General features: G+C 48.8%; 2 protein-coding genes across 3 annotated transcripts; one reads left to right on the forward strand and one right to left on the reverse strand.

The window, feature by feature from the left end:
• Positions 1 to 2143: 2143 nt before the first annotated feature.
• On the forward strand, positions 2144 to 15104 carry LOC6730116 (cadherin-99C). Its single transcript, XM_016177797.3, has 12 exons — positions 2144 to 2291; positions 3276 to 3431; positions 6087 to 6248; positions 7179 to 7357; positions 7435 to 7557; positions 9480 to 9656; positions 9722 to 9787; positions 10020 to 12929; positions 12995 to 13522; positions 13594 to 13712; positions 13779 to 14504; positions 14572 to 15104. The coding sequence occupies exons 3-12, from the start codon at positions 6092 to 6094 to the stop codon at positions 14705 to 14707; spliced, it is 5121 nt and encodes a 1706-aa protein (XP_016036876.1). The 5' UTR covers positions 2144 to 2291; positions 3276 to 3431; positions 6087 to 6091; the 3' UTR covers positions 14708 to 15104.
• LOC6730117 (KAT8 regulatory NSL complex subunit 2) lies at positions 15093 to 17903 on the reverse strand. Of its 2 annotated transcripts, XM_016174351.3 has the most exons (6): positions 17281 to 17903; positions 17035 to 17227; positions 16805 to 16968; positions 16347 to 16747; positions 15528 to 16043; positions 15298 to 15441 (listed from the first exon to the last, which is right to left on the reverse strand). In XM_016174351.3, exons 1-5 carry the CDS (start codon positions 17789 to 17791, stop codon positions 15546 to 15548), a joined length of 1767 nt encoding a protein of 588 aa, XP_016036878.1. In that variant the 5' UTR covers positions 17792 to 17903; the 3' UTR covers positions 15298 to 15441; positions 15528 to 15545. The 2 variants fall into 2 exon arrangements, with proteins under 2 accessions (XP_016036879.1, XP_016036878.1); XM_016174352.3 differs by lacking the exon at positions 15528 to 16043 and having other exon boundaries at positions 15093 to 15441; positions 17281 to 17899.
• Between the last annotated feature and the right edge of the window lie 22 nt (positions 17904 to 17925).

Raw genomic sequence — 17925 nt, forward strand, 5'->3', positions numbered from 1 at the left:
GAACAATGCAGTTGGGACTGGGACTTGGCTTTCATAAATGAAATTGGCGGCAATAAAAGAAATTAAAAATTATAATTGCAATAAGACTGAGCTGCTTACGGGCAGAAGTGGAGCTCTGCCAAGTGAAGTAATTTGAAACCGGGCGGTTTATTATTTGCCTTTATTAGTTCATTCGCTTTTTGCGCTGATAACGTAATATTTTTTAATGCCAGCAGGTTGCATGTTTTTTACTCGTTCAATGACTTGTTGCGCTTTTCCACTTAACTTTTCCTCAAAGAAGTTAAGCCAGGAGCCTATAAAATCTAGTCTGCAACTGTTGGCAATACGGCTGAAATAAAGCATTTTCGAAACGATATTTGCTATGCACACATATTATTTTGCTTATGCTGCACCTGTCTCGTTTGTGCAATCGAAAATTCTCAGGAAGGCGAACTGATTTTAAACTGGCTCAGCCAGCAATTCGAGCTTTTGCGCATGGTCAATGCGAAACCTTACAGTTTTGGCTGACACATTTCGCCTGGTACCTTCATATCCGGTACTCATGGAGCATATCAGCATATAGCTGGCTACTACCAAAACCATTTTGCAGAATCACAAGCAAATCCCTCTTGGCAGCGTGTAACTTTGGGTCACTGAACTACACTTTTGTTAAATGTCAGCATAAATGGCTAAAATGAAATACACCTTACAAGCTCCTAACCAACTTGTTCATAATCGCAAAACTTCCTGTTAGAGCAGCGAATTGAAACAGTTGGCACTTTGTTTTTCGAACTTGACATGTAAGCCGATCGGCCAACGACTCAAATTATCGCGAAAATGGGACATTCGAATCGTAAAAGTGATGACGAAGCCGGAAGAGCACAGACATTATGGTAATCCAAGAACCCAGAATAAATTTAGCAAGAAACTGCCTCTTTATAATAACGAAAGAAGCTAAGCCTTAATTAAAAGCCCAGCCCAGTGGGATGTGGATTTGGCCAAAAGAGGAGCTAAGACCCATCTGGCTTGTTAGCAAACAGTAAAACGAGCTAATGACGTACATCTGCTGAAAACCCTTGCACTTTCTCCTCCACTGAGTTGTGATGAAGAGATGGCAGCCTCCCATGCCATGAAGATACTCCGCTAATGGCCAGTTAGCACATGGCTTAATCTTGCCTAGCAGTTTGTGTGCCATATGAATATGAGTTTGCTATAATTAGATGCTTTGACATTTCGAGGAACAAGATCTGCGCAAATTATCATATTTGGCTGATCCCATCGATCTGAGCCGCTTTCAATGCCAATATAACGATATTGGCTCAATTGTTCTGGCAGCATCCGGCTGGAAATGGATATGGAAATGGAAATGGTGGTATTCGATGGTGGTGTTCGATGGAAACACCTACCCATGATGGCAATGCCAATTTCGCGGATTGCCAGCCAGCCAGCCAGCCAGCCGGGTGCAACTGTCTCATTGTCCCAGTACAATGGCAACGGAATATGCATATGCGACGACTCCCTGGCCGCCTGACAGGTACAAAAATGCTGTCTGCCCCTTTGGTGAACTTCATTCATGCCCCGGATCGCAGCTCGGATTGCATTGCATTGCAGTGGATTGCAGTGGATTGCAGTGGAGTGTGGAGTGAGCGGCCAAAATCGCGGCAACATCGACTAAAACATTTTAATAAAAACTTACACAGCAACGGCCGCGGTGCAGCTGAAACAGAAAAGCAAACACAAAGCGAGCAACAAGCCGAGCCGAAGCCCCAAAACTGGTTCCTGGCTGGCTAGTTGGCTGGCTAAGTCTAAGCCCGATCCACGGCTCCAACTCCTATGGAAATGCAACATGGTGGTCTCTTACATATTTACCTTTGACTTAACAGACGCTGTTAGCGCTCGAGATTCTCTGTCCGCGCAGCAAGCACACATACATATGAACATATCTGTGTATGTACATGCACCTGCAGATCGTGGATCGCAGTACCTGTGCTCCACAACCAAAGCCTTTCGCACGTGTGTGTGTGTGGGTATGGTGTGGTATCCATCAGCTGGCAAACTGGCAAACGAGTAACCCCCGAAAAACCAGTTTTACCGCAAAGCGAGCGAATGCCAGCTCGATTCCAATACGTTCCACCTGGGATCGGGTAGCGCCCACTTGTTGCTGCTGCGCGAGACAGGTAAAGCGAAACAGTACCGATCCGACCGCCGAGCCGACACCACGTACCACGTACTTTCGCGCAGTGTAGCGAGCTTGTGCCCCAACGCAGCGCTATTGCTATAAGGTGGCTGGCGCGATACCGGTTTTCGAGCTGGTATGAATATGCCCAAGAGCTAATTTTTAAAGAGTTATCTCTCGAGAAAATGTGTAAAGTTCAGAATGGTCCGTTTGGGGCGACGTGTGATGTGTGGATGTGTGGATGTGTGATGTGTGTGGTGGATCCAAGGCAACCTGAAGCTGCAGCCATGGAAGCCTGAAAAGGGCATACCACGCACATATCTCGAAATAGCACCCCGTTTAAATAACAAAGAAGCCCCGAGTGGCAAACAAAGCCTTCACGCCATCATTAAATCTAAAATCGTACCTTTGTACACCAATTTAACCCCGAGAGCAAGACTTTCTCTTGCCAATTTTTCAGTTTTTTTTTGTTTACCCAACACAACTCACAGTGGAGTGAAAACGGAAAACAGAGAACAAAAAACAAACGAAACCATCATCGTTTTGGCGAATATCAAAGGATAGAACACTAATGTGGAATGTGAACGTGATCGCCGTATTAAGCAAATCGCATTTATCGACCGGGATTTCTGCGGCATTTGCCAAGAACCAAAAAACAAGCAATAAAACAGCCAAAAAAAAAAACAGAAAAAAACGTTTTCTGTCAGATCGGCAAATGAGGTCACGTATGTCGAGATTTGTGTAAGAAACTTACAGAGTCGTGTTCACTGTACAGGCATACGTAGATAGTCATCGACTTGCCATGCTACTTTTACTACATGCTACCAAACTCCCACGCGCCGCTTTGTTGGCCAGCTTTTCGCGAAACATTATGGCTTATAATTAATCCAAGAGGGCAACCTCCAAACAGTAATTAAAACTCACTCCAGTGCGGCAAAACCGAACCGAAATCACTCCAAAACTCACTTCCAAACCGGTGATCCCGGTGATCATCAACTTCGAAATCATCAACTTCGATTCAATATGAGTTTTATGACTGAGAAATGCATAAAATAAGTATTACAACATCTCCGAATTTGTGCCGCGAGTGCTTTTAATCGAGTTTAACCCTGTTTTTTAGTGCGCAGATACAACATCTATTGAATAATATAGTAAATCGAAATGTAATTGAGGACCAAGAATCACCTTTGTTAACGGCGTGTGACTCCATTTTTCACGTTGGATACTCAGCTGAAATACTTTGAGCTGCTTTAATATTTAATCTCCAGACCAAACGGTAAGTGCGGAGTGTTATTAGTATTATTATTATTAAATTATTCAGCATCCAAAGGCGGAGAGAAGCAAAAAGATGAAATAATGTTCTTGTCTCCGGGCGGCGGAGATTAATCTTCATTTGGCTAAATGGCCAGAAGCCATTTATAAAGCAGAGAACATAATCACCTAACCGTTTTTCCTTCAGCGGAAAGTCAGGTCGATTAATTTTATTGTCACCCAAGAATCTGCAGTTCAATGTCTTTGGCCAGCATCTAAATTCAGAGATTTGTTTTTAATTATTCTAAATTCAACTTACTTTGGCCAATTAAGATTGTTTATGTTACTCAGCAGTTGCTTAAGTTTCGCTATAGGTGCTCTCGAAAAAGTCGAATCATTAAAATTAATCATCAGGCAAAATGATTCCCAGCAAATTGGCTCTAAGATACTTGTCGAGTTCATTAGAACGATTAGAATGTTGAAGCACTTTGAGTCATTAAACTCGACAAATGGCCATTTTGAAGACGAGCATATATTAAGTCCCACAGGAGTCATAAATATATAGACAGCCAAAATGAATGGCACAGATTGAGATACTTTATATGCTGATAGAATTCGATATATATTATGAAACATCTCACGGATCCGTGAGGAGAAATACTTTGTATGGCCAAGAGCGCGTCCTCTGTCCAATAAAATTAAAATACAATAAAACACTCAGCGAATTAGCATAACAATCGCAGTTGGGGCTGACAGAACGATGGTGTATACATGCATATATGTATCCAGTGATGTATCCCAGTGATCCAGGGGAGCCGAGTGACCAGGTGGACCAGGGTATGCCGCCATTCGGTGCCCAAATGCTGCCGTTCCTTTCTTGTTTATTTAAGATTTGTGTGGCAACCATCGTTCGCATTCCAGCAGATTTGAGATTTAAGTTCGCTACGTATTGTACCACATTCAAAACTAGAAAATGTTGGCAAAAACAGCATCAATAAGCAACAGGTTTGCCGCATATCGAATCTGCACCCAGCACACAACACACACAACACACAGTACACACAGCACAGGCATTCAAAGCGATACCTCGGCTTTCGTTTATTTTGCAAACCAGTTTGGCACATTCGGCTTTTTCTATAAGTTTCCGGTTGAACATAATCAGCAACTGACTTTCTGTGGTGGCCACCGCCGAGCTCCTCCTCTGGCTCCTCCTGCGATCTCCTCCAGCTTCGCGCCTTTGTTTATGCGGGGTAAATGGAAAATGGCATTTTGTGCACCGTCCAGTGAAAGCGGAGGACTAGCAGCGCTTTTCGCGATTTTCCCGATTTTCTCGATTTCCTCGCAAATGGAAGCAGGAACGGCACGATGGAGCATTTAAGCCCCCATATCAATACCATGTGATATCTCGCACTTAAGTTACGCAATGGGCGATCGGGGCTTTTATGATTTCGGAGATAATTTCAGCAGCAGTTGCGTTTGCAGACAAGTTTGATTCCACTCGAGATTGCAGCACACTTTGGCGAAATTAAATAAATCGTTGGGAAATCATGGGTATTTTGATTGGTTTATTTGGCTAATTGCGTAAATCGAATTGCAATTGGCCAGCGAAGACAATAGTTGTCAGTGGCTAAGGATACGAGATCCATCAGCTTGGATTGTAATTGTGAATGCCAATAGCTCAAATTATAATTCGCTTTGTTCATTAGAGCGCGCACTTTATTCCCCTGATTTTATGAGTTTCGGTTAACTAGCCCAACGGAACCCGACTTCTCTGGACACTGCTATCTACATCCAATGGATGCGACCGAGGAGGGAGCGCGAAAACCAGAAGATTAGCTCCGATCCGTTTCATTAAACAAACGATCCGAGTAACGGATACGATGCAAGTGGCTCCTGGTGCCAACGAGTCTTCAATGGAGATCGCAGATGGAGCAGAAAGCCAGAAAGTCAGAAAGCCAGCGGATGTGCAGAAACCTAGGGATAGAAGCCGCAGCATGGGATGGCCAACTCCCAGCTCCCAGCTCCCAAGCTCTGGGTTCTAACTGTATGCCAGCCGCAGCCGCAAAAGTTGATCGGCCAGTTGGCGAGCTGGCCATTTAGGCGCTCGATGAGATGAGGTGGGCAAAATGGGCAAAATAAGTGAAATGGAAGAAAGATGGTAGAAATGGGAAGAATGGTAAAAATGGCCAGAATGTGCACCTGATCGCTAGGTACTCCGCGGGCTGGCTTGCCACTTTATTAGCCAATTTATGATGCCACCGTTATGAACTTCTGTCTGTCAATATTGCCCCAGCCAAGTGGCAAGATCGGCTCGAACGGAACTGCGAAGCTGTTTTCAATTTGGCCAGCACTTTCGACACCAAGTTGGTATTGATTGGAGCTGCGGATCGGGGCATCTTGGATTTCCACAAGTCCATATATACACAACGTGCGCGGACAACGCCAAGTTGGCTAAATTGTTTATTGCATATTGATATCACACCATTTAAGGCAAGAGCAGCCGTCTTTGCATACAAAGCAAACAAACGCAGTCTGCAGCTCCACTCGGCTCTCCAGATTCGCTGTGTGGGCTCCGCTGGCGTAGGCCAAGCAGTACTACATATTTAAATGGGGATCTTGGGGAGATAGATAGATGTATGCATGGAGTACAAGAAACGTATTTGTTTACTCTTATTTTCAGATAACATGGCCGCGAGGAACTCACTCACTCCCCAGCAGGGACTGGGCTTCTTTGGGCTGCTAATCCTGCTCTGCTCGGCGGTTTTGGGCAAGTCGCAGATGTGCGAAGTGGAGACGGGGCAGACGAACATCATCCTGGACATCGAGGAGAGCCGGGAGTCTTGTAAGTACACCACCCTCCTTCGGCACTGGATTATATGAAAATACAATAAACACGGCCGTGTTATCGACTAGCCAGCCCATTTAAGTCGCTTAACATGGCCTTAAACTGGAAATATGAGTTTCAAGACAACTGCGGCTTCAAATCTATTACGTGGATGCTAAAACATGAATGGCCATATGCTTCTCAGCCGAAATGCTCTGCGGCCAACCTCGACTTCAAGATCATAGACTAAAAGCACGAAAGGTGCAACACCGTAATTATAATTTTAGACGTGTTCAAGCGCATAGGCAGCCCATCACATCCACATCGCATCAAAGAACGAAAAGAAAAGCACGTCAGAGCAGGGAAACTAAGTGTACTTCGTGGATACATTGTACAATTTACATGCCGCTGAGGTGCACCGCTGAAAACCTTAATTGGTTTTTAGCCTCATTAAGCTTGCAGCCAGAAAGAATGTGGGGTCAAGAATAGCCATCAAATATTGCTCATACGACGTGTTGTACATGCGGTTAAAGTTGGGAAGCGATGTATCTGCAATTTAAATAAATCCAGCACATGCAACTATTAGATATAATTGTGTACAGTAGGTTTAGTTCGTTATGCAACTTCAGATCTCACTAGAGGCGCCAAATAACCAGAGCACGCGAATGGTAAAGACTTTCTCGTGCATCTATGATGCATCTACGACGTGTGCCCACATATGCACATATATGTATGTGCACTTGTATATATGTGCACACACTGAGATACATCGCAAGTGATCGCTGCAACTTGACCCCAAATGCAAAGAGAAAGGCTGCTGTCTGCAGTTTTCTCGGTTTGCGCGTTTTGCCGCCGCTCCGTTTGCCGGTTTGGCGATACTTGTACCAATAACCCAGCTTGGTCCATTAGATCCCGGCTCTTACTTTATTATTTATGCGCTTTCCGCAGTCATCGGACAGCCGACCACGCCGCCAGAGCTGCCGATCTTCGGCGATCCGGATACGGAGATCGCTCTCAGCCTGGTCTTCCCCAAGGGCCAGCCCATCTTCCAGCTGAACGGCAAGAAGCTGCAGCTGCTGCAGCCCCTGGATCGCGACGAGGAGAACCTCAGCCACATCGTCTTCCAGGTGTGTACACCACTCTCCGGAAGCACTTTCCACTGCAAGCTAACACCGACGATCCACGTCTGCCCGCCTCGTTTCAGGTCTCCTGCACCACCAGGTCCACGGGCAAGAAGCGCACCATTCCCATCATTGTTCGGGTGTCGGACATAAACGACAATGCGCCGCGCTTCATGAACACGCCCTACGAGGTCACCGTTCCCGAGGTGAGTAAGTGCTGCTGCTGGAGTCCACGACCGGCAAGTGGACATTTTGCAGCGTGCGCACGATCAGCTTTTCGTCGCCCCAAAGTTGCCCGCATTTCTCCTGGCCGTGGTGCCGCTGGCTCCTCCAAACCGGGTGCCAAACGGACTATCACGCTGGAAATAGACACAAGTACACTGCGGGAAATTGCGTTCCATTCACCCAGATTAGATTCAAGCTTAGATGACAGATTGTTGTACTTGCTCTCTATTAGCTCCCAGCATCTTAAAGTGATATATATCGCTATGTGGTTTTTGGTAGCTACACATGCTGTGTGATTTTTTCCAGTGCACTAGTCAGGTGAATGTGCATAGTCTTCTCGACGCGACAGCAGCAACTACATACTGAACACTAATGAAGTGGTAGTGAACATGTTTTCAGCGCTTCGGCAACACAATAGCATGTCGGATGCCCAGTACCCAGGCATCCTGGCATCCAAGTATCCCCACTCTGCCCCAGCATCAGAATCCGCCGAGGGGATCATGAGATCGGCGGCAAGAGTTGCAATAGAATCGCCTGCCGGCTCTTAATCACGTATTTAGACTAATAACGTCTAAACGTCTTGAAGACAAAGCGGAAACGTGCTATATAGAGAACCGTACATAGGAACCCCTGCGAGATCATTACTGAGCACAGAGTAATGTCTACCAGGTTTTCTTGTACAATGGGAGAAACCCCACATAATTAGCCACACACCCATTAAGACATAAAAAGTGCGGAATATTAATTAGTTAAGTCGTTTGTGGAGGGAAATTATAACTTTCCTATCATTTCGATCAGACCATTTTGAAATGCAAACGAAAGCCATAAGATATGTACTACTATATATATCTTTTATGACCTGCAACCTTGAAGGAGCCCCTTTGGATGGTAAATAAAATTACAAGCCAATACAATGCAACACAACTGAATATAAATCGTTCATTGGAATTCGCAATCAGAACCCTCGCCCATTCGAAATTTATTTAACAATGCGAGGAGCCTTCGAGTTCAGGAAGCCTGGTGCGGAATAAACAAAAGCGAAGCCAGCCTGCACTACATTCTACGGAACGGTCCGCCTTTATAGGGTCCCTGTATAAGGCTATCTGCCAGTCAAACTGGAATATAATTGGTATGCACTTGCCGGCCTGGGCGAACACTCCCGAGGGACTGCGTCCGCTGTCCAGCCGGCGAGGACAAGACAACAGCATCGCATTTCCCCGCCGCTCTGTCAAATAATTACAAGAGCCGAGATAAATTATACCTCCAGAGATCGGGCGAAACAGTATGGTATCTGCAGCATCAATAGCCACAGACATAGTCATGGGAATTTGCGGGGCTCTGGGCTATGCCGAAAATAAAAAATTATGAAAAGCGAAAAAGATGAGCTAAGCGTGCATGCCATTTAGCGGAAAACCCGAAAACAAATCGCAAAGTTCAGCAGATGAACAATGTCTGCCAATTCTGGGTACTAAGTCGTAAGGTGGAGTGGGGAAACCGCAAACTCCGCAGCTCCATCTCCATGCAAGTGGCAAACTTGCTCCTTAACTTCGGCTGAGAAGCAGCCACCGTTAGTTACATAACAGCCCAGCGGGCCTTTGTGAGCAGATGCACTGCAGCCACTTGACTCCAAAAACAATGCTAGTGCGAGTGCGAGTGAAATAATGACCCGCGAGTTTCCGTTGGCTCCCAGTTGGGTTCCATGGGAAGCGCTAGGAACGCTCCACTACATCACGCTGAACTAGAAACCACACACTTATTACTTATTAATGGGGCCAGCAAACACTTTCGGTTCTTGGGCGCGGAGGAAACCTCTCCGAAATACCACCCGCTGCTTGCCACGTCGAATTAACTGGCATTCCAATGGGCCTGACTTATGAGTATAACACTTCTTTGCCTTCCACAGAGCACTCCGGTGGGAACCACTATTTTCCGTAACATCCAGGCCCTGGACAAGGACGCTGGAGTCAATGGACTGGTCGAGTACTTCATAGCCGAGGGCAGTCCCAACTCCACCAACGTGGAGAAGTACAGTGCGGACGGGTACGGCACCTTCGCCATATCGTTTCCACACCAGGGTCAAGTGAGTCCCCCAACCTAATCCTCACATATCTGGGTTAGATACAGTCCAGCTTCTCCTTTCCTCAGGTTACGGTGGCCAAGACTCTGGACTTTGAGAAGATTCAAACGTATTACCTTACCATTGTGGCCTCGGTGAGTGCAGCCCTAATAGTTTAAATACTACAAAGGGTTAATTAAGCCGTCTGCTTGGGCATTACCACAATTAAAGTTTGCGAAGAAAAGGCCGCAATTAAGTGCTTACTTTTACCGTCGGCATTTTATGTGGATTCAGTACCTTTCACTCGGAAACTGGAGTCGCAATAGAAGGGGAACGACCATATATGTTTGCTCCCCATTTGTAATGAATTATATGTTTTCTCTGCAGGATCGAGCACGGAATACGGCGGATCGTCTTTCCTCGACCACAACGTTGACCGTCAATATAGCCGACTCCAACGACCTGGACCCATCGTTCATCTATAGCGGCTGCGTTTCGCTCGACGGCGCCTGCATAAATCCGGAGTACTCCGCATCCGTGCCGGCTGGATCCCTGCTGGGTGTGCTCACGGTGCTGCCCGAGCGGATTCAGGCAGTGGATCTGGACACCATTAACTCGCCAATCCGCTACAGCTTCGCCAGCGGCATGCCCGGCAACTACGCCGATTACTTCCAGATCGATGAGAGCACAGGGGTGCTGAAGCAGACGAAAGCTGTGGACACTTCGACGGCGAAGAAGTATGACATCATAGTGAAAGCGGAGGAGGTTTCGCCCGGACCGCAGCGATTCACAACGGCCAAGCTGGAAATCTTCGTGAAGCCAGTGGACGCCAATCCGCCCGTGATATCATCCTCCCAAGCGGAGGGCTACGTGGACGAGAACTCGCCCATTGGCACCAGGGTCTTGGACGCGCACGGTAACCCGATATCGTTCATGACCACCGACGCCGACCTGAGCGACAGCGATCCGAAGCCGGACTACATATACGAGCTGACGACGCCGTCCTTCAACGTGACTGGCGATGGCGTCTTGGTGGTGAACGAGGAGAACCTCGATCGCGACCCTCCGGCGCCGGGTCGTTTTAAGTTTCAGGTGGTGGCTAGGGAACCGCGGACCAACGCGGCCAGTGCTCCGCTGAGTCTCACGGTCCACCTGCGGGATGTGAACGACAATGCCCCCAAGCTGGCCATGGTGGCGCCCATTTCCATAACAGCCGGGGATCAGAGCGAGAGCCGGCTGGTCACCCAGGTCACGGCCACCGACAACGACGAGGGTCCCAATGCCGTGGTGACCTACTCCATCTACCATGTGTCCAACAACGGCATCCAGAAGTTCACCATCAACGAGACGACGGGTGAGATCAGGACCCAGGGTCGCCTGCTGGCTGGGGAGCAGTACAGCATCACAGTGCAGGCCACCGACATCGGAGGACTCTCCTCCCAGGCGATCGTTGAGGTGAGCGTGACCCCGGGACCGAACACGAAGCCACCGCGCTTCCAGAAGCCCATCTACGAGGTGCAGGTCAGCGAGGGAGCGGAGATCAACTCCACGGTCACAGTGGTCCACGCCGAGGATCCCGAGAACGATGCAGTGGTGTACTCCATCATATCGGGCAATGATCTGCGCCAGTTCGCCGTCGGTCAGGAGAGTGGCGTCATCATAGTGATAAGGAAGCTGGATCGCGAGAGTCTGACCCGCTACCAACTGATCCTGAAGGCGGAGGATACCGGAGGTCTGTCGAGCAGCGCCACCGTGAACATCAAGGTGACGGACATCAATGATAAGAACCCGGAGTTCGAGGCTTCCACCTTGCCGTACGTCTTCCAAGTGGAGGAGGGCAAAGCGCAGGCCTCGGTGGGAGTGGTCCACGCCACCGATGCCGACGAAGGTATCAATGCCGAGATAACCTACTCCATTCCCACCGACATACCCTTCACCATCAATGCCACGTCGGGCGAGATCCTCACCGCCAAGGAACTGGACTACGAGCAGTTGAACGAGTACAAGTTCGTGGTGACCGCCAAGGATGGAGCTCCGGATGCGCGACTGGGCACTGCCAGTGTTACGGTGATGGTGCTCGACCTTCCGGACGAGGTGCCCAAGTTCAGTGATGCCCGCATTGATGTCCACATTCCGGAGAACGAGGAGAACTTCCTGGTGGCCACTGTGCAAGCCTTCGATCCCGACTCCATGCCTGAGATCACCTACGTGCTCCGGAAGGGCAACGCAGAGCTCTTCAAGGTTTCGGAGAAGAGCGGAGAGGTGCGGACCATCAAGGGATTGGACTATGAGAGCCAGAAGCAGCACCAGCTGACCATTGGAACCATAGAGAATGATGGCAATGGACCAGGCGACACAATCCTGCTGGTAGTGGATGTGGAGGATCGCAACGATCTACCTCCGCGGTTTATAACAGTTCCCGATCCGGTGACCGTGAACGACGACCAGGGCATAGGAACCATCATAGCCACTCTGCCCGCGATCGATGGCGATGGCACTTCGCCGGGAAATGTGGTGCGCTACGAGATCGTGGGTCGCGGCAAGGCGCCCAAGTACTTCCAAGTGGATCCGGACACCGGAGCGGTGCGCATAAGGGATGAGCTGCGCAAAGAGGAGGACACGGAGTACCAGGTGGACATACGGGCATACGACCTGGGAGAACCCCAGCTGAGCTCGGTGGCTCCCCTGCGCGTCGATGTACACCATCTTTTGTCCAGCGGCAATAATGAAATCAAATTGGACAATAAGCAGGAAAGTGGAACGGGCATGAGCAGTGAAAGTATAGGCTTGGCCTTCAGCGACGACAGCTACACCACCAGTGTGCCTGAATCAATGGAAGCCAATAGCACCCTCAAGCTCATACAGATTGTGAATTCCAAGACGTCTGGCGACGGGCCCCCGGCATTCAGGTGTGAATTCGTCAGCGGCAACGAGGGGGGCATCTTTAATCTGAGCTCCGCCGATCATGGCTGTAACTTACTGCTCATCCAACCTTTGGACTTCGAGAACAAGACCTCGTACAGCCTCCAGCTGCGCCTGACATCGCATCGTTACTTCGTCAATCCCTTGAAGGACACCACCAGCGTGGAGATCATAGTCCAGGACGAGAACGACAACGCCCCGGAGTTCGAGTTCAACAGGCTGCGCGGCCAACAAGACACCTTCTACACGGTGGTGACGGAGGAAATGGATGTTGACACAACCATTTTGCAGGTGCGAGCCACAGATCGTGACTCGGGGAAATTTGGAACCGTTCGCTACACTCTCTACGACGACGATGAAAACCGGGTTAACATGGTGAGAAATCTATACTCTACATTAGCCAATGAATTTTTTTGATAATTATCATATGATCTTTCCAGCCCACCAGTTTCTTCATGATGTCCGAAGACACTGGAGTTCTGCGAACTGCCAAGCACTTCAAGAACGAGAACGACTTCCCACTCACCTTTTTGGTGGAGGCCCGTGATAGCGATGGCCAGGAGCAGGGATCCCATCGCACGAGGGCCAGGATAGTGGTAAACAAGCTGGCGGACATCAATCGCATGGCGCTATCCTTCCCGAATGCAGCGCCCAGCGATCTCCGCAACTACTACACGGAGCTGGAGGAGCTGCTGGACAAGAAGACCGGCCTGGTCAGCGGCATTGAACGGATGAGCAGCCAGAAGTACCTGGCCAAGAACGGATCGGTGATCGAGAACCCGGCTGCTACGGACATATGGTTCTACCTCATCGATCCCAAGACGGAGCAGCTCGTCAGCCGTAAGGACAGCATTGTGGAGACCACTTTACTGGAACCGGCTGCGAGATCGGAGCTGAACATAGCGCTGCCGCGAGCCACAGCCGAGAATATATCCTTTCCCCTGGAGAGGAAGGAGCACGTTCACAAGGTGGGCAACTAATTCTACTACTACTTTTTCTTAGGATATATGTTTACTATATATAGCTTTGGATCTTCCAGGTCAAAGCCGCCGTAGCCATCGACAACGAAGTCTTCCCTTTCACTCTGATTGCCATATCACTTGTTATACTCATCCTGGGCACGATTGGCATCATTTACATATGCATCTCTTGGTCAAAGTGAGTGGATAACATGTAACCTCTATTTACTTTTACTTAAATCTTTGTATACACCTGGTCTGATAGGTACAAGAACTTTAAGCAGCGGATGCGCCAGTACTCCTCCACGAATCCTCCCCGCTACGATCCCGTGATCGTTAACCAGCAGGCCTCGAGTGCCAGCGAGACCATAGCCAACATGAAGGAGTACGAGACCCAGATGCTGGCCATGGCAGTGCCACCGGATGTGGACGATGATCTGCAGCTGGACTTTAGTGCCAAGAACCATGCCTTCTCGCTGGACAATGTAAGCTACATAACGCACAAGGAGAACACCAACGGCGGTGGCCAGTCCAGTCCCTCCCACTCTGATGCCACGACGGCCACGATTGCCACTCTGCGTCGCCATAAGAATCTCAATAACGCCAACATGAACAACAATCTGGCCATCAACAACAGGCAGAACACCTTCAACAGAACCCTGGAGATGAACACCCGCAACAACGCCAATCCGCTGGCATCTCCGCCGAACGGAGCCCTCTCGGGCACCCTGACTTTGGGCCGCATCAAGCACCAGAACAGCAACCACTACCAGAACGGCGCCTATAACATAGATCAATCTGGGCCCAACAACATGGCCCATGCCAAGAACAATGCCTACAGCACCATGGGCAGGCGGGGAAACACCTTCGGCGACGTGGGACTGCTCAATGGCAACGGGGAGCTGATGAACGCCACGCTGGGTCGGAATGGCCAGCTCAACAATCGCCTGTACGGCGGAGAGGTGCCCATCACCAACCCGCTGTTTCAAAGGTATGCACAGCTTACTTCCCAGTTTCCCAGTTTATAACTATAATTGGTAACACCCTCTATCCTGCAGATCCAATTCCGATCACAACCACCTGAGCAGCACCAATGAGAACGTGTCCTTCGGGAAGAGGGACTATGGCCAAATAGGCTTCTCATATCTGAACGATCTGGATAGGTCGGAGGTGGAGACAACTACGGAACTGTAGGGAATACAATAGGAATATTCTGGTTTCGATACATTTTACAGACTTGTTAATATACTTAGCTGCCAATTTGTAATTTTAATAGTGCATTTTAACAACGAGAGCGGTTGCCATCAATTTATGATCATAGCACGAGCAATCTGTAAATATCTGAGTGGAGATGCAGAATGGAGGAACTGATAACTGATATGTTTAACCGTGCTTAAGATCAAATAATTACAGTCATTACTTTTAAGCGAACGCAGAGTGCATACTTCCCACACACACACTTTCGAAACTGCCAGACGCAGGCGTTTTCTTTAGGAATTGTTGAAAACATGTACATGCATTAATATAAACTGTTTAAGTTGTATAAACTATGGAAAGCCAATAAATGTAAATAAATAGATTTTTAACTTAAGAGTGCCTATTTATTAGGGGTTCCTTACACCCGAATGCACCAAAAACCACAATGGCTGAGTACAAAACCAACTGACATTTTCGGGTCGGAGATTTAAATCTAGGTTTCTATGATTGCAACAGTAAACATTTAATATACGAGGGCTTAAAAACTAGTTGTAGATCTGTTTGGCGTACTCTCTGGGCTTCACGTCGCCCTTGTTATCTTCGCCATGTGCAGTGGTCACGTTGAGGACTTGACTCGTAAGCAGCTTATCCGAGGGGTCCTCCTCCTTTTTTATGGTGCTAATCAAGCTGGCGGACTGGGTCTCCTCCTCCTCGGTCTCCGACTCGCATTTCTGTGAAGTAAAGGGAATGGCAAGCATGAGAAGGAGAGATACGTTGGGCTTGTGGCTGGATTTGGGTTAGTATGGTGGGTTATTACGTTTACTATGCTATTAGACTAGTTCATGAGGGCATCGAACCAGGGCATGTGTTCTATCCCCTCGAGCAAGCGCAACACTTCGTTCACATTGCTCTCCGACTCGATATCAAAGTTAAGTTCGTTATTGTCTTGCACGGATGATTCTTCTAACTCAAAGTTGTCTGCGATGAGGTTGTCTTGAGCATGACTTTCAGCGGGACCAACTGAGTCGTTGGACCCGCCATCGGCTTCCTCCTCGAGGCCTAAGTCTACAGGATCACTCTCCACACCGTCATCTTCAATGGCTAAGCCCAGGTCACTGTCCATGTTCAGGAACATGGCGTAATCATCGTCGAGGGAGTTTGCCAGATCGTCAACTCCGTCAAGGTCAAAATCGAATATACCATTGGCAAAATCCAGGAGGTCATCCCCCTCCGGCTGCTGCTCATTCCGTGGGTCTTCTCCGACAAAGTTATCGAGACCACGGCCTGCTGCGAAAATACTTTCTATCGGCGGAGTGCTGGGAACTTCATAAAACTGGGGGATGAGAGGTCGGCAATTTATTCAGGGTCGATCACAAAAGGCTTGCTTAGACAGTACTAGCACTTATATACATGTGTTTCGTGTTGTTTCTCTAGATATACTTAGCTTTACTACAAATCAAGCCTAAATACTAGTTACGCAGTATTGTTTGTTCAAACTGTCTTACAGTTACTTACTGCAATTTCAGCAGTCATGTGCAACACAACTTATGGCAATGGGTGAGTGGACAGTTGGAATATTTAAGCAGTTACGTGTGGTGGTTATGGCGTGGGTTGGGTTAGTGTTTGATCAACGCACCTTTTGTATATACTGGCGCTTAGCCGGCGCCACGGTCAGGTGCAGTACGCAACTGGAGTCTTCGAGAATGCTGGCCACCGGCTCCTGGCAGACCACCCCACTCCGCTCCACGCCGCAGGCCCGGAACAGCACCTGGCGCTTATCCTCCAGGATGTGCTTGCGGCAGTGCTTGCAGCAGGGCAGCGTTCGCTCCCCACACTTGACACCGCCTTCGGTGAAGACGCACTTCGGGTTGCTCGACGACTTGGCTGCGTACAAGGCGTCGCGTGCTCGCTTCTCCTTCAGTTTCTTGTAGAGCACCGCCTCGACGCCCTGGCGTCGATGATAGCTATTCAGCGCCTTTAGCTGCTCGTACAGCTTTCGCTCGTGTGGCGTGTCCTTTAGCTGATCGTGAATGCTGCCTGAAAGTGAGGCATAAGACACATTATATTGCATGCCTAAGGGCAAGTGAAACTTACAATATAGCTCCCGCTCGCGTCGTATATCGTGCAAATACTTGCGACGTCGCTGCTTCAGCACGTTCTGCAGATATGAAATCTGCTCGCGGTAAAGACCCTGAAGCTTGATCAGCTTCGTTTCGGCAATCTTTACTGCCTCTGCGCGCGTAAAGACGCCAGCGTGTCTGCAAGAGAGAAGAAACATATAATATTTCCTTAAATAATACTGCTACGCATGGATCAAATCTTACTTCAGAGGATCATCATCCTCCGAATCGATGCTCTCATGGTCAGATTCGTAAAACTCAATGTCCTGGGCGGTGTTCCTGAGACAGGGCGGATCTGCATCGTTGCTGGAACTATCAGAAGCGTAATCCAAAATGCGACGTCGCTTGCGAGAGCTCTCCACAACATGTCCTATGGAATTGCGGTGATCCTGGGTGACTAGAAGTGAGGAAAATTAGATTTCAACTTGGTTTATAATCAGCAAGACATACCAAATGGCGTCACGTGGGGTGAGACCACATCGATTTCATCCTCATCGCGTTCGATCTTGGTCACCTCTGGCTTTATGTCCTCCACATTAATGTGCGATGAGAGGCTGTGCAGCAGGGTCTCGTTGGTCTCCACCCGGCTGCGAATGCGGCCCACATTCATGTGCGTCTTTTGCAGCTGCGTCTGACGGTTGTGCTCGAAGCAGAGGGTCGTCAGGATCAGCTCCTTCTTGTTGTCATACTTGGCCACCGCGTTGATGCATTTCCTGCCGTTCGAGTAGACGTGCGAGCACTGGCGGAAGTTGGAGCGCGGGTCGCGCAGGATATGCCGGATGCAGTACTCGTAGCCCTCGATCCGCATCAGGCTGCACTCGTAGGTGGGATTGGCGCAGTACTTAATCTTGGCCAGCTCGCTGTGGATCTGCTCCCGCAGCTGGTGCTCCTTGTCCGGGGTGCAGGGTGTGCCGGTGAAGCGGGCACACTGCCGCAATTGGTTTGGCGAAAAGCTGGACATTTCCTTTCAAGATTTCTGCCGGATTTTAGGAATTTTCCTCTGACTTTTCCGACGAAGCGAAATGAAATAAAATGCTGTGTAAACAGTGTGACCACAGCAAAGTAGAGCAGAAATACTCCACACGTTGCCACTCT

Source organism: Drosophila simulans, chromosome 3R, assembly GCF_016746395.2.
Source record: "Drosophila simulans strain w501 chromosome 3R, Prin_Dsim_3.1, whole genome shotgun sequence".
Classification (NCBI taxonomy): Eukaryota; Metazoa; Arthropoda; class Insecta; order Diptera; family Drosophilidae; genus Drosophila; species Drosophila simulans.